Below are 25,535 nucleotides of genomic sequence, written 5' to 3' on the forward strand. Positions count from 1 at the left end.
TACCGTCTTGCTGGCTCCCTCCTCTGTCTTGCTGCAGCGTTTGCGCAGCCCCAGAAACATTTTTTCAGCCAATGCGGCCCAGGGAAGTCAAAAGGTTGGACACCCCTGGTATAAAGCAAATATGAATTGACACTAATTCATATGTTCCAGTGGAAAGTGTAATTTAATCTGTTAAGACCATTGTTGGAGTGTTTCACGTTTTTTGGTTTGACAGAACACTGTACAAGCCTCTCTTACAGGTCTGGAAGATGCAGATTGTCAGCCAGTGTTTGGCAAGGGGCGTTTCCCTTATCGCTTTTCTTTTTTCTTTACAATGAGTATGTGTTTCCTTATGATGTTGATTTTACATAACTATCCTGGACCAGTTCTGACACAAAGAACTTTTGCTGAACCGGGAAAAAAAAAAGGAAGAAAAAGTTGTGCTTCAAGCAACCTTGAATTGACCTTGCACTTTAAGATTTAACATGTTTCTTTTTCCTCTTAACATTGACACTGCAATACTTCATACTACCTCTGTACCTAACCCTGTCCACTGTATCTTGCTTTAACTAGTGAGATCTGATTGAAGCACAGCCTAGCAAGTTGTGCCCCTGATTGCATTCTCTCTTATGACTGAAGGCATGCCCTATGAATGAAATAGGCAGGGCAATGGGGCCAATTGACTAAATTCTTTGTTTTCTCTTTCAGAAGTTCAAGCAGACATTTAGCCTCTAGACCAAGGGTGTCCAATGTCGGTCCTCGAGGGCCGCAGTCCAGTCGGGTTTTCAGGATTTCCTCAATGAATATGCATGAGATCTATTTGCATGCACTGCTTTCAATGCATATTCATTAGGAAATCCTGAAAACCCAACTGGACTGCGGCCCTCGAGGACCGACATTGGACACCCCTGCTCTAGATCATTTGATTATGCCTTTTCTTTTTTTTGCAAATCATTTTTATTAAAGTCACCCAGAACACATAGGATACATCATAAACAGATGCATAACAGATGCAAAACAGGAACACAACAAAAGCAGCTATGAATTATTCAAAACAAGCACCAGCAGCACAGGAGACATGAGCATCCAGGCAACCATATAAAATAAAGAAAGAGAAAAGAAGAAAGGATGCCCAAAATCTCCCATCCAAACCAAACCACAACACAAGAATCAAAGAGATGGTAGGGAGGCACTTGGCATAGCTCCTCCGGCAGATGAAAAGGAGGAAAACAGCAGTTGCCAACCCCCCCCCCCATACCGCTGCCTCGAAAGTTGCCATCCACCAAGTATCCCGGTTCCCCTGGCAACCGATTATGCCTTTTCTGATTATGTGTTTATTGTGCCATGTGTTATATGGAAATTTACTTTGCTAATGTGTGCACACAAATATGTCTAGTGCTATGATGTTTAGTGCTATGATGCTTTTCTTCTTCCTTTTGTATAACTGTGTGTTTATTTGCAGATTTAAGTTCAGCCCTGAATCCTTGATGGATGAAAGAAAGTTTAAGGCCTACTGGAGCTCTGTCTTTGTTTGTTTGTGCCATGTAATCTCTGTTTGGTTTGTGGGGTACCCCAGAAATCATACCATTGGCCATTTTTGGAGGTTTTTATCCCCATTTTATTTTTCCTATCCAAATTGCTCAATATCTTTTTAGTTCTTGTTTTCATAGCCTGAGCACTGCTTAGTTAGGGGTTATATTATTAAGAACCAGGTTTTCTACAGTGTTTATTCCATGGTGCAATAAAACACTGAACTGTAGTTCTGTTCCCTCTTACCTTGTGTATTAGTTGGTCTGTAACCCATTATTTTACATTTTAAGTCTAAATATAAGTTTATATTTTTCTCAATTTTGTACCTCGCTTAGTAAAACTAAATAAGCGATTCATCAAACTAAAATAAAATTTGAATACACTAAGGGCTCCTTTTACTAAGGTGCGCTAGCGTTTTTAGCCCACGCAGGAAATTACTGCGCACTACATTTCTAGAACAACGTGTTAAAGCCCCAGCGCACCTTAGTTAAAGGACCCTAAGTATATAATTATGGTGTCTTGAATGCCTTACTAGTTGAGCACAGCACACAAAAACATATCACCATATCTTTTAGGATGTCCTCTTATGTACCAGAATATTATCTCTCTCTCTTGCCATACCTATACCAAGTATTATTGTCACTTATTGCCACACACATGGGTTTCTTTGGATCACCTCACTGGGATTCAACTGCTGGATGCTGCCTGGACTCCTTTCAAGCCGACGTATCCCTCCCTGTATGTGCAGACACCTTTCATTCCAAGTAAGCACAGTTACTTACCGTAACAGATGTTATCCAGGGACAGCAGGCAGATATTCTTGACTGATGGGTGACGGCACCGACGGAGCCCCGGTACGGACAATTTTAGAGTGATTGCACTCTAAGAACTTGGAAAGTTCTAGCAGGCCGCACCGCGAGTGCCTTCCCGCCCGACGGAGGCGCGCGCGGTCCCCAGTTAGGATAAGCCAGCTAAGAAGCCAACCTGGGGAGGTAGGTGGGACGTAAGAATATCTGCCTGCTGTCCCTGGATAACACCTGTTACGGTAAGTAACTGTGCTTTATCCCAGGACAAGCAGGCAGCATATTCTTAACTGATGGGTGACCTCCAAGCTAACAAAAAGAGGGATGGAGGGAAGGTTGGCCATTAGGAAAACAAATTTTGCAAAACAGATTGGCCGAAGTGTCCATCCCGTCTGGAAAATGCATCCAGACAATAATGAGATGTAAAAGTATGAACTGAGGACCAAGTAGCAGCCTTGCAGATTTCCTCAATAGGAGTGGAACGGAGGAAAGCTACAGATGCTGCCATAGCTCAAACTTTATGGGCCGTGACAGAACCTTCCAGTGTCAGTCCGGTCTGAGCATAACAGAATGAAATGCACGCTGCCAGCCAATTAGACAACGTACGTTTAGAAACAGGACGCCCCAATTTATTCGGATCAAAGGATAGAAAGAGTTGGGGAGATGATCTGTGGGGCTTAGTACGCTCTAAATAGTAAGCTAGAGCCCGCTTACAGTCCAAAGTATGCAGAGCCTGTTCTCCAGAATGAGAGTGAGGTTTTGGAAAGAAGACAGGCAGAACAATGGATTGGTTGAGATGGAATTCAGAGACAACCTTAGGGAGAAACTTTAGATGTGTACGCAGAACCACCTTGTCATGATGAAAGACTGTAAAAGGTGGATCAGAAACTAGTGCGTGGAGCTCACTGACCCTCCTGGCAGAGGTGAGAGCAATAAGGAAGAGAACCTTCCAAGTGAGAAACTTGAAAGAAGCCGTGGCCAAAGGTTCAAATGGAGGCTTCATTAAGGCGGAGAGAACCACATTAAGATCCCAGATTACAGGGGGAGGTTTAAGAGGTGGTTTCACATTAAAAAGACCTCGCATGAATCTGGAGACCAAGGGATGAGCTGAAAGGAGTTTTCCATGGACTGGTTCATGAAAAGCAGCAATAGCACTGAGGTGGACTCTGATGGAGGTAGACTTGAGACCAGAGTCAGACAAAGAAAGAAGATAATCCAACAAAGTCTCCACTGCCAGGGAAGTGGGATTATGATGATGGATAAGACACCAGGAAGAAAATCGAGTCCACTTCTGATGGTAGCACTGCAAAGTGGCCGGTTTTCTAGAAGCATCCAGAATGGAACGAACTGGCTGAGACAGAAGAGAATCATGTGAAGTCAGCCCGAGAGATACCAAGCTGTCAGGTGCAGAGACTGGAGGTTGGGATGCAGAAGGGTCTCCTGATGCTGCGTAAGCAGAGAAGGAAACAGTGGAAGAAGAATAGGTTCCCTGGAACTGAGCTGAAGTAGAAGGGAGAACCAATGTTGCCTGGGCCACCGTGGAGCAATCAGAATCATGGTGGCTCGTTCCCTCTTGATCTTGAACAAGGTTCGTAACATGAGAGGCAGAGGAGGGAAAGCATAGAGGAACAGATTGGACCAATCCAGAAGAAATACATCTGCTGCCAGACGTTGGGGAGTGTAGAGTCTGGAGCAGAAGAGGGGCAGCTGGTGATTGTGAGGAGCTGCAAAAAGGTCTATCTGAGGAGTGCCCCACTGAGTGAAGATGGACTGTAGAGTCAAAGGATCGAGTGTCCACTCGTGAGGTTGGAGAATTCTGCTGAGTTTGTCCGCTAAAGAATTCTGCTCTCCCTGAATGTAGACAGCCTTCAGGAACAATTGGTGATCTGTGGCCCAAGCCCAAATCTTCTGGGCTTCCTGGCACAAGAGGCGAGAGCCTGTCCCACCCTGTTTGTTGATGTAGTACATTGCAACTTGATTGTCTGTGCATAGCAGAAGGACCTGAGGAAAGAGAAGATGTTGGAAGGCCTTGAGGGCATAAAACATCGCTCTGAGTTCCAGGAAATTGATGTGATGCTTCATTTCCTGGGCTGTCCAAAGGCCTTGAGTTTGGAACTCGTTCAAATGAGCTCCCCAGGCATAAGGGGAGGCATCGGTGGTGATGACAAGTTGATGAGGAGGTAGATGGAACAGAAGACCTCTGGAGAGATTTGAGGATATCAACCACCATTGTAGAGACTGACGCAGAGATGATGTCACAGATATGTGTCGTGAGCAAGGATCCATCGCTTGGGACCACTGGGTAGCTAGGGTACATTGAGGAGTGCGCAGGTGAAGACGTGCGAAGGGTGTGACATGGACTGTAGAGGCCATGTGACCCAAGAGTATCATCATTTGCTTGGCAGAGATGGAACGTTGTGGAAGTACCTGCTGACATAGAGATTGAAGAGTTTGAAGACGGTTGGACGGCAGGAACGCTCTCATCAGGACTGTGTCCAGCACCGCTCCAATGAATTGAAGTCTCTGAGTGGGGATGAGATGAGATTTGGGTAGATTGATCTAGAACCCCAGAAGTCGAAGAAACAGGATGGTTTGGTTGGTGGCCTGGAGTACTGTCTGAGAAGAATTGGCCTTTATCAACCAATCGTCCAGGTAAGGAAACACCTGAAGGTGGTGAGAGCGTAGAAAAGCAGCTACCACAATCAGACATTTGGTGAACACTCTTGGAGAGGAGGCAAGACCGAAGGGTAGCACCTTGTATTGGTAATGACGATGGTTGATCATGAAGCGGAGATACTGTCTGGAGGCCAGATTGACCGGAATGTGAGTATATGCTTCTTTGAGATCTAGGGAGCATAGCCAGTCGCCGTGATTGAGAAGAGGATAAAGAGTGGCTAGAGAAAGCATCCTGAATTTCTCTGTGACCAAACATTTGTTGAGATCGCGAAGATCTAGGATGGGTCTGAGATCTCCTGTTTTTTTGGGGACCAGAAAATAACAGGAGTAGAATCCTTGCCCCTTTTGATCTAGAGGAACTTCCTCTATGGCGTTCAGAAGAAGGAGGGATTGAACCTCTTGAAGAAGGAGGGAAGACTGAGGAGTGTTCAAAGCAGACACTCTTGGCAGACTTTGGGCAGGAAGAGTCTGGAAATTGAGAGAGTAGCCGTGGCGGATGATGTTGAGGACCCACTGATCCGAGGTGATGATTTCCCAACGGCTTATGAAATGAGTAAGGCGTCCTCCTATGGGCTGTGGGAGGTGGACAGAAGGAGGAAGACTGGCTACGTCCTGGAGAACCAAGTCAAAAGGGTTGAGTGGATTTTTGTGAAGGAGGAGGTTTCACTTGTTGTTGCTGCTGTGCAGGTCTAGCAGCCTGCCTTTGCTGTTGCCTCTGACGCCTGGGTTGTTGCTGGGCCTGTGGTAAAGGACGAGCCACAAATCTACATTGATAGGCCGACTGCTGGCGAAAAGGCCTGGTAGGTGGGGTCTTTTTCTTTGTCTTAAGGAGAGTGTCCCATCGAGTCTCATGAGCTGAGAGTTTTTGAGTAGTGGAGTCCATGGATTCTCCAAACAGCTCATCCCCTAAGCAAGGTGCATTGGCCAGTCGATCTTGGTGATTGACGTCGAGTTCTGAAACTCTAAGCCATGCCAGCCTCCGCATGGCCACCGACATAGCTGTGGCCCTAGAGGTCAGCTCAAATGTGTCATAGATTGATCTGACCATGAACTTGCGGAGTTGTAAGAGCAATGCAGAAGTCTGGCGAAAGGCGGATCTCTTACGATCAGGGAGGTATTTCTCAAAAGATGACAAAGTCTGAATGAGATGCTTGAGGTAGAATGAAAAATGGAAAGCATAGTTCCCTGATCTGTTTGCCAGCATCGCATTTTGATACAACCTCTTGCCAAACATATCCATGGCCTTACCTTCTCTGCCAGGAGGGACAGAAGCGTACACACTAGCCCCCGTGGATTTCTTTAGAGTGGATTCCACCAACAATGATTCATGAGGGAGTTGTGGTTTGTCAAAGCCCGGAATAGGTATGACCTTATATAAGGAGTCCAGTTTGCGGGGAGCTCCTGGGATGGTCAAGAGTGTCTCCAGATTTTTGTAAAAAGTCTCTCGCAAAATATCATGGAGAGGCAGTTTGAGAAATTCCCTTGGAGGCTGGTCAAAGTCCAGTGCATCGAGAAATGCCTTGGACTTTTTGGATTCAGCCTCCAAGGGAATAGAGAGAGAGTCGCACATCTCTTTGAGAAAAGAGGTGAAAGAAGTTGCATCAGGTTTGGATGATGGATCTAAACCAGAAGGATCCTCGTCCACTGACGAACACTCTCCCTCAGAGAGGAAAGGCTCCTCTGAATCACCCCACAGATCAGGGTCCCTCACTTGAAAGCTACGTTCCCGTGACTCCGGTGTGGAGGGTTCTAGGTGTCGAGTTTTGTGAGTCGACTTACCAGACCTCTGAGAAACGGTACCGGGAGATGTCATCGGGCGTGCCGGTGCCGAAGTTTGCACCGCCTGGTGTAAAGACCTCGGTTCTGGAGCTAAAACTGGCATGGATACCGAGGAAGCTATTTTTACCAGTACCGACAAAGTGGATGCCGATAAAAGAGGCTGTTCCACTGCCGGTACCGGTAGCTCAGACCGGACCGGGACTGGAAGGCTCGGTGTCAGAAGAGCAGGCAGGAGCTGTTGCAATTGCTCTTTGAGCTGTACTTGCAGGATGGCGGCAATTCGCTCGTCCAGCGAAGGCACCGGTATCGCTTTTTTCTTCTGCGGTACCTTTGGTGACGCTCTACACTCCGAAGAGGAACCCGAGGTCGAAGGGCTAACTTCAATCGGAGCGGAGCGCTTCCGCGGGCGCCTCGAGGTCGGCAGGATTGGGCTTGCTGCCACTGAGACCGGAGGACGCTCCAGCGGGGAAGGCTTCTTAGCCGGCTTACCTGAGGGATGCGACGCCGGCACGGTGTCGCACGGCGTCGATGAGGTAGGTGCCGACTGCGTCGGGGCCGAAGTCGGGACCGGTGCCGCCGAATCAGACATCTCGGTACCAAATAAAAGTTGCTGTTGTATCTGGCGTTTTTTTAACGTTCTCTTTTTTAGAGTGGCACAGCGGGTGCAGGTGGACGCCCGATGGTCAGGACCCAGGCACTGTAAGCACCAGTTGTGCAGGTCAGTGAGGGAAATGGGCCTTGCGCACCGCTGGCATTTCTTAAAACCGGGTTGGGGGGGGCATGAACGTGAAAACGGCTTCTGCCAAATCGAAGGCCGAGGCCTCGATGGTGGCAGCAGGCCCCGCCGGGGTGAACCCGAAAAAGAGAGGAAAAAAAAAGAGAATTTTTTTTTTTTATATTATAAAAAAAGAAAAGAAAAAAGGGAAATACAAATTCCGAAAAGGTTTACGCGAGCGGGAAGGCAAATGAGAAAAAAGTTTTCAACAGCCGTTGAAAGTGCGTCTTCTTAGCTCCGCGGAAACTAAGAAACTGGGGACCGCGCGCCTCCGTCGGGCGGGAGGGCACTCGCGCGTGCGTGGTGCGGCCTGCTAGAACTTTCCAAGTTCTTAGAGTGCAATCACTCTAAAATTGTCGGTGACGTCACCCATCAGTCAAGAATATGCTGCCTGCTTGTCCTGGGATAATGCACCTTACCAGTTTAAAGAGACTGATAGACTTGAAATGCTGCATCATAAACTTTTAATTTCTTGGACACTTTCTCTCCCACGTTTTGTTTATGCCCATTCCGACATTTTGCCGGACTTTATATTTTCTTTTTGGATCCTGACATTATTTCTGTGAAGGACTCATTGTTTTATCCTGTATATTCTTTTTAAGTTACCCTGTTAAAGTTTTTACTAGTGTTTAAGCCCATTACATTAACGGGTGCTAGAATATATGTCTGTCTTTCTTTCTTTCTTTCTTTCAGTGTCTCTCGCTGCCCCTGTCTCTTTCTTCCTTTCTTTCTCTCTCCCTCCCGCTATCTTTCTTTCTTTCTATCTCTCTCCCTCCCGCTGTCTGTCTCCCTCCCGAGTGGTTAGAAATGCTAAGAAACAATACGAGGAGAGGCTTGCTGGGGAAGCAAGAAACTTCAAAGCGTTCTTCAGATACGTGAAAGGGAAACAACCAGCGAGGGAGGAGGTGGGTCCATTAGATGATGGAGACAGAAAGGGAGTGGTCAAACAGGAAAAAGAGGTAGCCGATAGGCTAAACTGGTTCTTCTCGTCAGTCTTCACAAGTGAGGACACCTCCAATGTACCGGAACCTGAGGAGACCATAAGTGGGGATCAGGATGAAAAACTGGAGACCTTAGAGGTAAGCTATGAGGATGTCCTCCGACAGATAGACAAACTGAAAAGTGACAAATCACCGGGCCCGGACGGAATCCACCCAAGGGTACTAAAAGAACTGAGGACGGAAATAGCGGACACACTTCGACAAATCTGTAATCTATCCTTAAGCACTGGGAAGGTACCGGAGGACTGGAAGCTAGCGAATGTCACACCTATCTTTAAAAAGGGATCGAGGGGTGACCCGGGGAACTACAGGCCGGTGAGCTTGACTTCGGTTCCGGGCAAGATGATGGAAGCATTAATAAAGGATAGCATCTGTGAACACAAAGAAAGAAATGGACAGCTGAAACCGAGCCAACATGACTTCTGCAAGGGAAGATTGTACCAAACAAACCTACTGCACTTCTTTGAAGGGATAAACAGCCAGGTGGACAAAGGGGAATCCATAGATATCATTTATCTCGACTTCCAAAAGGCCTTTGACAAGGTGCCCCATGAGCGGCTACTTAAGAAGCTGTGGAACCACGGGGTGAGAGGGGATGTACACAGATGGATCAGGCACTGGTTGGCCGGCAGAAAGCAAAGGGTTGGAGTGAAGGGCAAATACTCCAACTGACAGAGAGTCACGAGCAGTGTTCCGCAGGGGTCGGTGCTGGGACCACTGCTGTTCAATATATTTATCGACGACTTGGAAACGGGGACGAGGTGTGAAGTTATAAAATTTGCTGACGACACCAAACTCTGCAGCAGAGTTAGGAACACAGAGGAGTGCAAAGACCTGCAAATGGACCTAAGCAAACTGGAAGAATGGGCAAACAAATGGCAAATGTGCTTTAACATATAAAAATGCAAGGTCATGCATATAGGGAAAAGAAACCCGAGGTTCAGCTATAAAATGGGGGGAACATTGCTGGGGGAGAGCAATCTTGAAAAGGACTTGGGTGTACTGGTGGACACAACAATGAAATCATCAGCACAATGTGCAGCGGCCTCGAAGAAAGCTAACAGAATGCTGGGCATCATTAAGAAGGGAATTACAACCAGGATGAAGGAAGTCATCATGCCACTGTATCGTGCAATGGTATGCCCGCATCTGGAGTACTGCGTCCAATATTGGTCGCCGTACCTCAAGAAAGATATGGCGATACTTGAGAAGGTCCAGAGAAGAGCTACGAAAATGATAATTGATATGGAGGACTGTTCATACACTGACAGGCTGGACAAGTTGGGGCTCTTCTCCCTGGAAAAGAGGAGGCTTAGGGGTGACATGATAGAAACTTTCAAGATCATGAAGGGCATGGAGAAGATAGACAAGGATAGATTCTTCAAACTACGGGGGACCACAAACACAAGAGGGCACTCGGAGAAACTGGAAGGGGACAATGCCAATGCCAGGAGGTTCTTCTTCACGCAGAGGGTTATGGACACATGGAACACGCTCCCGGAGGAAGTGGTCGGGCAGAGTACGCTACGGGGATTCAAAGAAAGATTGGATGGATTCCTGAAAGGAGGATTGAGGGATACAGAAAGGGGTAGATATCAGCATGGAAAGAGTATAGATAAAAGCAAGAGGGCTATAGGGCTAAATCATGATAACCTGACAGGTCATGGACCTGATGGGCCGCCGCGGGTGCGGACTGCTGGGCGCGATGGACCTTTGGTCTGACCCAGCGGAGGCAAATTCTTATGTTCTTATGTCTGTCTCTCTCCCTAGCCCCCTCTGTTTGTCTGTCTTTCTTTCTGTCTCTCTCCCTTCCCTCTGTCTGTCTGTCTTTCGTTCTCATGCGCTGCCTGCCTGCCTGTCTTTCTGTCTCTCTCCATGGCTCCCTTCTGTCTCCCCACCAAAGCAAACCAAGATTGCTCCCTGGCCCCCTTTCCCTCTCACCCCCAGTTCCCTATGCAGCAGCAGTAGCATTTCCCCCATCACTTCCCTATGCAACAGCATTTCCACCCCCTACTTCCCTGTGCAGCAGCAGCATTTCCCCCCCACTTCCCTGTACAGCAGCATTTCTCCCCCCCCATTTCCCAGTGTTGCAGCAGTAGCATTCCCCCCCTTCCCTGTGCAGCAGCATTTCCCCCCCTTCCCTGTACAGTATCAGCAGCATTTCACCCTCCCCCCTTCCCAGCAGGGTAGCAGCATTTCACTTTGTCATTTCTGGCTGGCTCCCTTGCCAAAGTTATTTTTGAGTTCAAAGCCCTCTTACGATCCACGCCTACGTCGGAAGCATTCTCTCTGACGTGATGTCAAAGAGACTTCCAACGCAGGTGCAGCTCATGAGAGGAGCAACCACGGCAGCTTTGAACTCAAAAATAACTTCAGTAAGGGAGCCGGCCAGGCTGTGGGCCACAGGAAAGTACCTGGGGGGCCGCGAGTTTCAGACCACTGTGTTAGACAGAGTGAGGATGGGGGGGGGGGAGTTGCTGTAGTGGTTGCTGCCTCTGTGCTTAAGGTGCCTCCGCATGCGAAGTAGAAGGAGCCAGCATCGCCGAGGGTGATGGGGAAACCACCGCTGCCTCCTTCTACTGTGCATGTGTGGCACAGAAGCACAGATCACAGACGCAGGGATCATGAAGATTGAAGTGCGACTGTGCGCTATGGGTTTTATTATAGCAGATACTGTGATGCCAATTATAGGTTATCAACCTGTCAAGTTTGCCAGTGCTTTTGTTTTTATTATTTACTGTCAAGTCATTAGTTTCTTTTAATGCTTTATTTTTATTTTGATAGCTTGCCTCTTATACCTACAACCTGAAAAGAAAAAACATATGTCCTGCATGTATTTATTGCTTTCATAGCTTCCTATGGTCTGGTTCTCATATGCTTAATGAATCTCAATGCTGCTCTTTAATTAGCAATGACCAATGTGTTGTATTGAAGCTGTACTTGTGATTTTTTTTACTTTGTTCACTTTCCCTTTTTCTTTAAGATGCTATGGAATACTGCTGGGATTGTGCCACCCCAATTTTCATGCTGTGTATGATGAATCAAAGTTCTGAGTTATATGCCGAGAATCTCATGAGAATCTTGGAAAGAGTGGGAGCCAGAAGGCCTTGAGCATGCACAGATGCTCAAAGCCCCGCAGCAACCCAGCAGAGATCAGTGGAGGGCGTGGCAGGCTCTTTCAGCACCGGTCTTTTTGGGATGTGGTGGGGTGGAAGCGTGCCAGTGGCCTCGGGGGGGATGTGGAACAAATCATCCGAGTTTCCCTTACTTTGTATGGGGAAACTCGCTTTGATATACGAGCATGCTTCTGGAATGAATTATGCTCGCAAACCAAGGTTCCACTGTACTATTAAAATGCATACTGGGATTCACAACTGGTTTTATTTTTTTTGCCTGCTGTATTACTCTTTGGTAACTGACCTGTACGTTGAGAGGCTGCTGTATGATTTGCTGGTACTGCTGCAAGAGCTGCTGTAAACGTGTTTGTTTCTGCATTATCGTATGGTACTGGTATCCCACTCTGTGCTGCTGATGCTGCTGCCAATGGGCTGCTGCCATCTGCAGCTGCTTCAATCGCTGTTCCTCATCTGGATCTTCAGCCAGTTTTAGTGATGGCTAACAAGAAATTAAAAAAAAAATTAGCTACAATCACAAAACAGATATACTGACTAAGTATTAAACATTTGTAGCACAGAAACAATTTTAACAGGTGTACAATAAAACTCCAGAAACACAAAAATATTGCCTTACAGAAAACTTACACTTGGATGTATCATGAAGATGTACATGAAGAAGGGCACGGTACTACTCGAGAGAGTCCAGAGAAGAGCAACTAAGATGGTTAAGGGGCTGGAGGAGTTGCCATACAGTGAAAGATTAGAGAAACTGGGCCTTTTCTCCCTCGAACAGAGAAGATTGAGAGAGGACATGATCGAAACATTCAAGGTGCTGAAGGGAATAGACTTAGTAGATAAGGACAAAGTTGAAAGGGAATAGATTCCGTACGAACGTCTGGAAGTTCTTCTTCACCCAGAGAGTGGTAGAAAACTGGAACGCTCTTCCGGAGTCTGTCATAGGGGAAAACACCCTCCAGGGATTCAAGACAAAGTTAGACAAGTTCCTGCTGAACCAGAACGTATGCAGGTACGGCTACTCTCAGTTAGGGTGCTGGTCTTTGACCAGAGGGCCACCGCGTGAGCAGACTGCTGGGCATGATGGACCACTGGTCTGACCCAGCAGCAGCAATTCTTATGTTCTTATGTAAGAAGCTGACTAGCAGTTATCCAGAAAGCTGAGAACAAGGAAAGCCGGGGCTCAAATCCTGCTTCTCCCCTCAATGCTCTTTGATGGGTCACATTGAGCATAATAGGGTTTAAGTTAGGTATCATAGAAACATGATGGCAGATAAAGGTCAAATGGCCCATCTAGTCTGCTCATCCGCAGTAATCATTATTTCTTCCTCTCTCTAAGACAGGGGTGCCCAATCGTGATCGACCAGTAGATTGCAAAGGCAACGTGGTTTAGTAAAAAGGGAGGGGGTATATTTGTCTATTTTTGTATAGTTGTTACTGAGGTGACATTGCATAAAGTCAGCTGCCTTGACCTCTGAAAAAACCCCAAATACAAATGATAATTAATATTTTCTCTGCGTACAGTGTGCTTTGTGTTTTTTAAATTTTTATTGTTGGTTGATAATTTTGACTTGCTCATTTTAAAAGTAGCTCGCAAGCCAAAAATGTGTGGGCACCCCTGCTCTAAGAGATCCCACTTGCCTATCCCAGGCCCTTTGAATTCAGACACAGTCTCTGTTTCCACCACCTCTTCTGGGAGACTGTTCCAGGCATCTACCACCCTCCGGAACGTATCACCTCTTAACTTCATCCTATGCCCTCTCATTCCAGAGCTTCCTTTCAAATGAAAGAGACTCAACTCATGCGCATTTACATTACGGAGGTGTTTAAGTGTGTCTTATCATATCTCCCCTCTCCCGCCTTTCCTCCAAAGTATACAGATTGAGATCTTTAAGTCTGTCCCCATATGCCTTATGATGAAGACAACATACCATTTTAGAAGCCTTCCTTTATATCTTTTGGAAGGTGCGGCCTCCAGAATTGTACACAATATTCTAAATTAGGTCTCACCAGAGTCTTATACAGGGACATCAATACCTCCTTTTTCCTACTGGCCATACCACTTCCTTATGCACCCTAGCATCCCTCTAGCTTTCGCCGTCACCTTTTCAATCTGTTTGGCCACTTTAAGATCATCACATACAATCACACCCAAGTCCCGCTCTTCTGTTGTATACATAAGTTCTTCATCCCCTAAACTGTACCATTCCCTCAGTTGCAGCCCAAATGCATAACCTTGCATTTCTTAAGCAATGTTGTAACGACCTATCAACTTTACCTGAACCTAACCCGCCTAGAAACACAATTTCATCTCTAAGAGCCAAATTCATCATGAAGATGACTGCCATACACAGTTCTAATACTGAGACCCTCACCCCTAGCTTATATTAGAGGGGATAGACTTTACAAACAAAACTTTTCTAAAACTTGCTAACTTGATTTCTTAACTGTGGACAAGCGCTGCAAGGTTCATTGCCAGTCCTAGGTAAGAAAGTAGCTTTGGTCTTACAGCTCATTTAATGTGCAGATAGAAATTATATTGGAGAAGCTGCTAGATTTATTGGGGATATTTGGATGTAAAGGAGGACATTAGATTCCAGCAGAACTTGATTGTATCCCAGTGTCTCACTGCGAACCTCTCCTAGAGGAACTGTTTCATAGGGAACTTAGCTGACTCACCAAGACTTAGTTCCACCCCACACCCTGGGTTTGCAATTCATCTATAAACAACCCAATAATCAAGAATACTCTTCAGTCAATCCCCATTCCAACCAGTCAAGATGGCTTGTATTCAATACAATCACTGTGGTGCTTTAATTCCAAGGCACACCATCTGGAGGCTTAAGGCTTGCCCCATCTGTCTTTAGCTTGCTAGTATGATAGAGGAGCTCTGTAAACTTAAAGCAGGAGTTGGATGAAATTAAAGTAGCTTCCATTACTCCACAGAATCATAAAAAATTTACCACTACTGCCTCAAAAAAATAAAACTATCTAGAAAGAGATAGGTCACAGTAGGATCAGATAGACTGCAATACCCTCATAACTGTTGCCCCTACAGAATTCCTTCGCTCCATTACAGCAGTGTATCACAAACTGTGTGCCATGGCACACTAGTGTGTTTTCTGATATTTTAAGTGTACCTTGGCACACTGGGGCAGGAAGAGAGGCTCTGGCGCCTGTGTCAGCTGACTTGCTCCTACCGTCACGTATGCCAGCACTAACTTTTATGGTTGCATATCTGCCGAGACTCCTGCCTTCCTTGTCTTCTCTCTGCACCCCAGACCAGCAGCTCTGTGTGCTTTTTACTTTGCGACACAGCTGCCGCTAGCAGTAGTATATCCGCGCTTTCATCAGGCAGCCTCAGGGCCTTTGATAGGCCGGCCCGCACTGCATCCTCGAAGCACACAGTGAACTGCCGCTAGGCTAGAGAGAGGAGTGGTACTGCTGGACAGCGGGGGAGGAGGGAAGGGAGAAGTGGTACTGCTGTCGGGGGGGGGGAGGGAAGGGAGAAGTGGTACTGCTGGTCTTGGGGGGAGGAGGGAAGGGAGAAAGGGTACTGCTGGAAAGGGGGGATGAGGAAAGGTATAAGGGGTACTGCTGGACAGGGGGAGGAGCCCCTGCTGCTTGTGAAGATGAAGTCTGGAACAAAGAAGATTCCGGTGGGGGGGGAAGGCATCAGATTTCTGTCCCGTGTCGGGGGCTTCTTTTTCAGTTCCCCTGCCGATATTGCCGGTTTAAATTCTAACGGCATCGGCAAACGTTGGCTTCCCACCCCCTGCAGTGCCGAAACAGGGCCTTAGGGAGAGGCGGCTGACTTGCCTGAGGTGAATTTCTGGTGTCCATAAGCTGTGAGCCGCAAAACATCGCGACTTGAAGAAAGAAACAGAAAAAAAAGTCTTTGTGGTCCTAGCGCCTGCCGTTTCAAATAAATGGCACTGAAACTGGGAAAGTTTTGACAGCTAAAATTGAGCTGTCAAGCAGGCTCCTCAGTCAAAATTTGTTTGTTGAGTTTTTTTCACCCACTATATATTTTCTGTTATTATTTCCTCATTCTCTTCCTTTTTTTTTTTTTTTTTAATTGTGAAGAAATTGAGGAGAGAGCAGCAACCTGTCAGGATGGTTAGAAAAAAAAATGGCATTCCAAGTGGAGGAGCGGTGGGCGTACTGACTTCTGCACGTGCCCAGTAAGTGTAAAGCTTACTTAGCTAGGGGAGAGCACCGGCATATACGCTTCGTCAGCAGGCTTCACCTACAAGTGTGCCTGAATATCCCCTGCTTATCTCCAGAGAATATTAGTTAGGCCTATTTTTAATATAACTCTCAAACAACCAGAAAGCACAGTTACTTACCATAACAGGTGTTATCCAGGGACATAGATATATAGATTAGAGAATGACACGGGGAAAAAATTTTTCCCCGTCACTGCACCATCCCCGGCCCACCATCCTCTGCACCGCCCCATCATAGTCACCCCTTTCACCGCCCTGTCACTGCCACTACCATCTCATTCACCGCCCCGTCACCGTCACCGCAGCATCCATAAAAGCCTCAAACAGGTATGATTTTATATACTTATCTTTATTAACGTATAAAGGAAACATTCTTTACAACTTTACAACTTACTTAACTATACAAAAACAAAACACAACCTGTACTAGCAGATTTAAACGAGCAGATTTAAAAAAAAACAAAAAACCCACAAAACCAGCTCAGTGCTGCAAGAGCAGCTCAACCGGACACCCCCCCCCCCCACACCTTTGCGGGAACCCTGGGCAGGCAAACAGAAGGAAAGTGTGGGCCATTTAGCAATGTTACTTACCGTAACAGTTGTTATCCAGGGACAGCAGGCAGCTATTCTCACTAGTGGGTGATGTCATCCGACAGAGCCCCGATACGGACATCTTGCAAGCATGTCTTGCTTGAAGAAACTCAGAAGTTTCGAGATGCCCGCACCGCGCATGCGCCAGTGCCTTCCCGCCCGATGCTCCGGGCGTGTCTCCTCAGTTCAGGTAGCTAGCCGAGAAGCCAACCCAGGGGAGGTGGGTGGGACGTGAGAATAGCTGCCTGCTGTCCCTGGATAACAACTGTTACGGTAAGTAACATTGCTTTATCCCAGGACAAGCAGGCAGGTATTCTCACTAGTGGGTGACCTCCAAGCTAACCTCAATGGGATGGTGGGAGAGTTGGCAACTTAGGAGAATAAATTTTGTAACACCGTTTGGCCAAACTGTCCATCCCTTCTGGAGAAAGTATCCAGACAATAATGAGAGGTGAATGTATGAACCGAGGACCAAGTGGCAGCCTTACAAATCTCCTCAATCGGTGTCAATCTGAGGAAGGCTACAGAGGCCGCCATTGCTCTGACCTTATGGGCTGTGACCTTACAGGGAAGGGGTAATCCAGCCTGGGCATAGCAGAAAGAGATACAAGCCGCCATCCAGTTGGAGATGGTGCGCTTCGATACAGGTTGTCCCAACTTGTTTGGATCAAAGGAGACGAAAAGTTGAGGAGCAGTTCTGTGTGGTTTGGTGCGATCCAAGTAGAAAGCCAAAGCACGTTTACAGTCCAGAGTGTGAAGAGCTGATTCTCCAGGATGAGAATGAGGCTTTGGAAAAAACACTGGAAGAACAATGGATTGGTTGAGATAAAATTCAGAGACCATTTTAGGCAGGAATTTCGGATGAGTGCGGAGGACCACCTTGTCATGATGGAATACTGTGAAAGGTGGATCCGCCACCAAGGCCTGAAACTCACTGACTCTGCAAGCAGACGTGAGGGCCACCAGAAAAACCACTTTCCAAGTGAGCAACTTCAGTTGAGCCTTGTTGAGAGGCTCAAAAGGAGGTTTCATAAGATGAGAAAGAACCACATTAAGATCCCAAACCACTGGAGGAAGTTTGAGAGGAGGATTGACATGGAAAAGTCCTTTCATAAATCTTGAAACCACAGGATGAGCCGAGAGAGGTTTCCCTTGGAGAGGCTGATGGAAAGCCGCAATAGCACTCAGGTGGACTCGTATAGATGTAGACTTGAGGCCAGACTAAGACAGGTGTAGAAGATAGTCCAATACAGAAGACAGGGAGGCTCGCAGAGGCTCCTTACGATTAGAAACACACCAGGAAGAGAATCTAGTCCACTTTTGGGAGTAGCATTGTCGAGTAGCAGGCTTCCTGGAAGCCTCCAGCACCTCCCTCACCGCCTGGGAAAACTGGTGAGAAGTTACGTTGAAAGGAACCAAGCTGTCAGGTGGAGAGACTGCAGGTTGGGATGAAGTAGAGATCCCTGATGCTGAGTAAGCAGTGAAGGAAACACTGGGAGAAGGAATGGCTCCCTGCTGCTGAGTTGAAGTAGAAGAGAGTACCAAGGTTGTCTGGGCCATCGAAGAGCTATTAGAATCATGGTGGCATGGTCGGATTTCAATTTGACCAGAGTCTTTTGAATGAGAGGAAATAGAGGAAACGCATACAGAAAGCGAGTTCCCCAATCCAGTAGAAAGGCATCTGTCTCGAGACGATGAGGAGTGTAGATCCTGGAGCAAAATTGAGGTAGTTTGAAGTTGTGGGGAGCAGCAAAGAGGTCTATCTGAGGCGTTCCCCACTGTGCAAAGATCTGATGAAGGGGGCTGGAATGGAGTGTCCATTCGTGAGGCTGGAGGAGACGACTTAAGTTGTCCGCCAAGACATTGTCCTTCCCCTGAATGTAGACAGCTTTGAGGAAGGCGTTGTGGCGAACCGCCCAATCCCAGACTCTGAGAGCTTCCTGGCAGAGGGAGGCCGAGCCCGTGCCCCCCTGCTTGTTGACATAATACATGGCGACCTGATTGTCTGTGCGAATGAGGACCACCATGTCGTGAAGCAGATGTTGAAAAGCTTGAAGAGCATTGAAGATGGCTCTGAGCTCCAGAAGACTGATTTGATGGAGTCGGTCCGCACTGGTCCAGAATCCCTGAGTGCGAAAACCATCCAGATGAGCTCCCCATGCATAGGTCGAAGAATCGGTGGTGAGGACCTTCTGGTGGGGAGGAGTGTGAAACAGCAAACGTCTGGATAGATTCGAAGAGGTCATCCACCAAAGCATAGACTGCCGAAGAGCAGGAGTGACTGTGATGTGTCGAGTCAACGGGTCTGACACCTGAGACCATTGAGAAGCCAGGGTCCACTGAGGAATCCTGAGATGAAGTCTGGCAAAAGGCGTCACATGAACTGTCGAGGCTATGTGGCCCAGGAGCACCATCATGTGTCTCGCTGAGATGGACTGGCGAGAAGATACCGACTGGCAGAGATGAAGAAGAGCTTCCATGCGTTGAGGAGGAAGGAACGCTCTGAGTTGAATGGTATCCAGGACCGCCCCGATGAAGGGGAGAGACTGAGTAGGCTGAAGATGAGATTTGGGAAAGTTGATCTCGAAGCCCAAACTCTGCAGGAAGCAAATTGTTGCCAGGGTCGCCGAAATGACCTCTGGAGCTGAGGGGGCCTTGATGAGCCAGTCGTCGAGGTAGGGAAATACCTGAAGACCCCTGTTCCGGAGTGCAGCAGCCACTACTACCAGACACTTTGTGAAGACTCTGGGAGACGAGGACAGGCCGAATGGAAGCACTCGATATTGCAGGTGCAGATGTTCCACCCGAAATCTGAGGAACTTGCGAGAGGCCGGATGAATGGGAATGTGAGTGTAGGCCTCCTTGAGATCTAGAGAGCATAACCAGTCGTTCTGCTCGAGGAGAGGATAGAGAGAAGCAAGGGTCAGCATGCGAAACCTCTCCTTGACCAAGAACTTGTTGAGGACCCTGAGGTCCAGAATGGGTCGCAGGTCACCCGTCTTCTTCGGGACGAGGAAGTACCGGGAGTAAAACCCCCGGTTGTGTTGGTCCACAGGGACCGGCTCGATGGCGCAAAGCCTGAGCTTCCTGAAGAAGAAGCGCGGTCTGTGTCAAGTTGGAAGGATACTCTCTTGGAGGGTGGTCCGGGGGAACCCGATGGAACTTAAGAGAGTACTCCTCCCTGATGATGGTAAGGACCCAGAGGTCGGTGGTGATAGCCGTCCATCGATGGAAAAAATGATGGAGGCGACCCCCAATGGGGAAAACAGGGGATGGCAGAACGAGGTTGGTTATGCTCCCTAAGAGAGAGTCAAAAAGGCTGAGGAGCCTTGGGGACAGTAGACGGTTGAGGCTTCTGTTGAGCCTTCTATGGAGGCTGTCTCTTCGCCGGTTGTCTCGCAGCCGGAACTTGCCTCGGAGTATAACGCCGCTGATAGATCAAAGGCGGTCTAGCAGCTCGAGACTGTTGAGGCTGAGGCTTAGGCTTGGGCCGAAGAATGGACTGAAAGGATTTTTCATGGTCAGACAGCTTCTTCGTCACAGTCTCGATGGACTCGTCAAATAAATCCGCTCCCGCACAAGGAACATTGGCAAGTCTGTCTTGGAGGTTCGGGTCCATGTCAATGGTCCGAAGCCATGCCAATCGACGCATAGCCACAGAACAGGCAGCAGCCCGTGCCGAAAGCTCAAAGGCATCGTAAGAGGATTGCATCAACTGGAGACGTAGCTGGGACAGTGAAGCAACTACTTCCTCAAATTCAAAGCGAGCCTGAGATTCAATGTAAGGTGTGAATTCCGAAGCACAGGCAGGAAGAACTCCAAATAAGTTGCAAAATGAAAAGTATAATTCAGAACTCGGGAAGCCATCATCGAGTTCTGGTATATTCGCCTCCCAAACTTATCCATTTTTCTGCCTTCGCAACCCGGAGGCACCGAGGCGTACACCTGGGACGGATGAGACCGCTTGAGGGAGGATTCAACCAGCAGGGACTGGTGAGAGAGTTGAGAGCCCTCGAACCCCTTGTGATGAACCGTGCGGTACCGGGCATCCAACTTGCCAGGGACCGCAGGAATGGAGTATGGCGTTTCAAAACATCTCATGAACGTTTGGTCGAGAAGTTTGTGCAGAGGCAGGCAAAGAGACTCCGCAAGAGGATTAGGCAAATGCATGGTGTCATAGAAACATAGAAAAAAGCAGCAGAAAAGGGCTATAGCCCACCAAGTCTGCCCATTCCAAGTATCCACCCCCCCTGAATTTACTCCCTTAAAGATCCCACGTGAGTATCCCATTTTCTCTTAAAATCTGTCACGCTGCTGGCCTTTATCACCTGGAGTGGGAGTCTGTTCCAATGATCCACTACTCTTTCGGTGAAGAAGTACTTCCTGGAGTCGCCATGAAACTTCCCTCCCCTGATTTTCAGAGGATGCCCTCTGGTGGTCGAGGGTCCCATGAGCCAGAAGATATCATCTTCTGACTCGATGCGTCCCGTGATGTACTTATATGTTTCAATCATATCTCCCCGTTCTCTTCTTTCCTCAAGTGAGTACAGCCGCAATTTTTTAAATCTTTCTTCATACGTGAGATCCTTGAGCCCCAAGGCCATCCTGGTGGCCGTTCGCTGAACCGACTCGATCCTCAGCACGTCCTTTCGGTAGTGTGGTCTCCAAAACTGAACACAGTACTCCAAGTGAGGCCTCACCATGGCTCTGTACAACGGCATCATAACTCCAGAATTGTACACAGTATTCCAGATGGGGGTCTCACCATGGATCTGTACAACGGAATTATGATCTCGGGCTTACGACTGATGAAACTTCTACGAATACAGCCCATGATTTGTCTAGCCCTGGATGAAGCTTTCTCCACTTGATTGGTAGTCTTCATGTCTTCACTAATGATCACCCCCAAGTCATGTTCTGCTACAGTCCTTGCTAGGATCTCACCATTTAGGGTATAAGTCCTGCATGGATTTTTGCCACCAAGGTGCATGACCTTGCATTTTTTGGCATTGAAACTTAGTTGCCAAGTCTTTGACCAATGTTCCAGCAGGAGTAGGTCCTGCGTCATACTGTCGGGCATTGAGCTTTTGTCGGGCACTGTGCTTTCATCTGTTGTGCGGTTGCCTACCATGTTGCATAGTTTGGCGTCATCGGCGAATAATGTAATTTTACCTCGAAGCCCCTCAGCCAAGTCTCTTACGAAGATGTTAAATAGGATCGGGCCCAAGACCGAGCCCTGCGGCACTCCGCTGATCACCTCTGTCGTATAGAAAATATCACTTTGCGTGGGGACACAGTATTGTTAGGTGACTTCAACATGCCTGATGTGGATTGGGATACACTTACCTCTGCTTCCGGCAGCAGCAGGAGGCTATTAAACTCTATGAAGGGAGCTGGTCTCAGGCAACTGGTGTTGGACCCAACAAGGGATCAGGCAATTCTAGACCTATTACTTACCAATGGAGAAAGTGTCACAGAGGTCTTGGTGGGCGACACATTGGCCTCCAGTGACCACAACATGGTATGGTTCAATCTTAGGAAAGGTTTCACTAAATCTACCACACTGACCAAGGTCTTCAAATTCAGGGACACAAACTTCCAAGACATGGGTTCCTTTGTTCACCAGGCACTACAAAGCCAAGCAGAAACCGATAGCGTGGAAGAAATGTGGTCGACTTTGAAAGCCACCATACAGGAAGCGACAAACCGCTATGTTAAATTAATAAGTAAACGACGAAGGAACAATAAGCAGCGGTGGTTCACTGCAGAGATCTCAGACCTCATCAAGGAGAAGAAAAATGCATTCATCTCTTACAAACAATCGGGGAAACAGGATTCTAGAGCAGACTACCTGACCAAGTCAAAAGCCTTCAAAACAGCAGTCAGGGAGGCTAAATTCCACATGGAGGAATCTCTGGCAAAGAACATCCAGAAGGGAGATAAATCCTTCTTCAGATATATCAGTGACAGAAGTAAAAACTCATGCGGGATTGTACGTCTTAGGAAACCAGACGGAGACTATGTGGAAAAGGATTCTGAAAAAGCCCAACTGTTAAATGAATACTTCTGCTCAGTCTTCACCTGAGAAGCGCCAGGGCTTGGCCCTCAGCTACAGACAAGGGTTGACTCAGTTGACCCGTTTAGTAACTTCAAGTTTACGCTCAGCAGTGTCTACGGTGAGCTGTCAAAGCTCAAGGTTAACAAGGCAATGGGGCCCAGGTGTAACCCCTAAAGATGGCACCGCTCAGCCAGACACCCCTCCTCTCGAAATATCCAGGCCTGCCCTGGACCGAAATCCACAAGCAGAAGCCAGGAGCTGTGAGGAACACATCCATCAGCCTGCGGGAGATAGAGAATACTGGTTGGCCAGGAGGCTGTGCATCCAATAAGGCTGAGGACAACTCAGTTCTCTGTATCTCCACCTGCTGGTTGATGGACGTAATCCCACTAGTCTCTGGATTCATCTGCTGTTGATGACAAGGAAAATAATTTTCCTGTCACATACAGAATTCAGGAGCTAGTTGAATAGGGACCATCACCTGCTGGGAGATAGAGCATACTGAAGATACAGGAGGAGTGCCAGCCAATAGGACCACCTGTTTCTCTATCTCTGCCTGCTGGTAGATGTGTGCTATCTCATTGGTCTCTGGATTCATCTGCTGCTGTTGCTAAGGAATGGAGGGTGGCCAATGTTACGCTGATTTTTAAAAAGGGCTCCAAGGGAGATCCGGGAAATTACAGACCGATAATCCTTACTTCAGTGCCGGGCAAAATGGTGGAAACAATTATAAAAAATAAAACTGTGGAACACGTACACAAACATGTGGATAAAGGTGAGCTGGTTGTTATAGTTTATCTAGATTTTCAGAAAGCTTTTGATAAAGCTCCTCATGATAGGCTCCTGAGAAAATTAAAGAGTCATGGGATAGATGGCAAAGTTCAGTTGTGGATTAGGAATTAATTATCGGATAGAAAACAGAGGGTAGGGTTAAATGGTTATTTTTCTCAATGGAGGAGAGTAAGTGGAGCCGCAGGAGTCTGTACTGGGACCGGTGCTTTTTAACTTATTTATAAATGATCTGGAAATTGGAATGACAAGTGAAGTTATTAAAATTGTTAAAACACATGCAGATTTTGAAAAATTGCAGGCAGACCTTAGGAAATTGGAACACTGGGCATCCAAGTGGCAGATGAAATTTAATATGGACAAATGCAAAGTGATGCACATTGGAAAGAATAATTCAAATCACAGTTACTGGATGCTAAGGTCCACCTTAGGGGTAAGCGCCCAAGAAAAGGATCTGCATGTTGTCGTAGACAAGGCTACTAAAATGGTGTTTGGTCTTTGTGATAAGGCATATGGGGACAGACTTAAAGATCTCAATCTGTATACTTTGGCGGAAAGGCGGGAGATATGATAGAGTCGTTTAAATACCTACGTAATATAAATGTGCATGAGCCAAGTCTCTTTCATTTGAAAGGAAATTCTGCAATGTGGGTATAGGATGAAGTAATCTGTGGAAATACTTTTTTACAGAAAGGGTGGTAGATGCGTGGAACAGTCTCCTGGAAGAGGTGGTGGAAACAGAGACTGTGTCTGAATTCAAGAGGGCTGGGATTGGCACGTGGGATCTCTCAGAGAGCGAAAGAGATAATGGTTACTGTGGATGGGTAGACTAGATGGGCCATTTGGCCTTTATCTGCTGACATGTTTCTAGGAAACCTTCTACCCAATGTGCGGCGGCAGCCAAAAAGACAAACAGGAATTATTTAAAAATGGATGGTTAACCAGACTAAGAATGTCATAATACCCCTGTATCGCTCTGTGGTGCGACCTCATCTGGAATATTGCATTCAATTCTGGTCTCATTTCAAGAAAGAGGTCAGCTTTGGCACAGTTGCTCCAGCATATACCTGAGATATGCCAAGATAGATACTTCTTATCTTGGGCTCATTTACCCAGCATTGTTCAGAGTAGGCTTCTTGGTCAAGGACTGTCATCCATGATCAGGATGGGGAATATTAAAAAAAATACAGAAAACAACTGAAAACCCATCTCCTATTCCCCCTTCCCCTCTCCCCCTCTCCCCTCTCTTTAAGTCACCTTGAGCCTGTATAGGAAGATTAGATTAGAATGTTCCTGTCTCTGAACAGAGATTGGTTCCTGTTAGACTGAAAGCCCATAGGAAAAGGATGGTCAACTATCTTGGTAACTAGCCTTACCTTTGTTTCAACTGGAGGCAGAGGAGGAGGAACATCATCTTTCGGAGGTAATGGAGGTGCTCCATGAGTCGGAGGAGCTGCTGAGTTCTCCTCTTTCTGCTGCTCTTGAGGTCTACTGTTAGATTCTCCTGGACTCTTCGGTGGTACTTGTGTCTTCAGTTTTTGCTGTAGACTAAACAGATGCTGTTTATACCAGAGCTGCTGCTGCTCCTGTCAGGAAGAAAGAAGAAGAAAAGTGTTACTATAAAAGCACTGAGATGGCATTTCTAGCTGCTTACAAAGAACAATTTTTTTATATCTTTTTTTCTGGAAAACATTTTACCACTTCCAAGTATGAGAAATTTATATAGGAAAACCATGAGTATCATTCTGTCCATATTTATTTGTTTTTAGCACCTTTCCCCAAGCTAATCTAACCCTCGATACTCTCCCCTTTTCCCCCTTCCCCTACTAATTTAAGTGACCACACCACTAAAAAGTGGGGAACACACCCAGAGAGTGGCTCATGAAATGCTTTACACACCTTCTCCTTGTGTTTATCTGGATGTGAGCACGATTGTATCTGTGTGATGTGTGTGTGTGAGACAGAGGCCAATCCAAGTCATAAGTACCTGGCAAAAACCCAAATAGAAACAGCATTCCATGCCACCAATCCAGGACAAGCAGTGGCTTTCCCCATGTCTGTCTCAACAGCAGACTATGAACGTTTCCTCCAGGAACTTGTCCAAACCTTTTCTACAATCAGCTACATTAACCACTCTTACCGCACCTCTGCTAACACATTCCAGAGCTTAATTATTCGCTCAGTGAAATTTATTT

The 25,535-nt window shown here is 47.1% G+C and overlaps 1 protein-coding gene across 1 annotated transcript in view; it reads right to left on the reverse strand.

Annotated features, from left to right (window-relative positions):
- Positions 1–25,535, reverse strand: part of YLPM1 (YLP motif containing 1) — a 500,153-nt gene that overhangs the window by 430,100 nt on the left and 44,518 nt on the right. The window contains 2 exon segments of the mRNA XM_033952197.1: positions 11,964–12,158; positions 24,717–24,926. Coding sequence (XP_033808088.1) covers positions 11,964–12,158; positions 24,717–24,926 — 405 coding nt within the window.

The sequence above is a fragment of the Geotrypetes seraphini genome, chromosome 7 (assembly GCF_902459505.1).
Source record: "Geotrypetes seraphini chromosome 7, aGeoSer1.1, whole genome shotgun sequence".
NCBI lineage: Eukaryota > Metazoa > Chordata > Amphibia > Gymnophiona > Dermophiidae > Geotrypetes > Geotrypetes seraphini.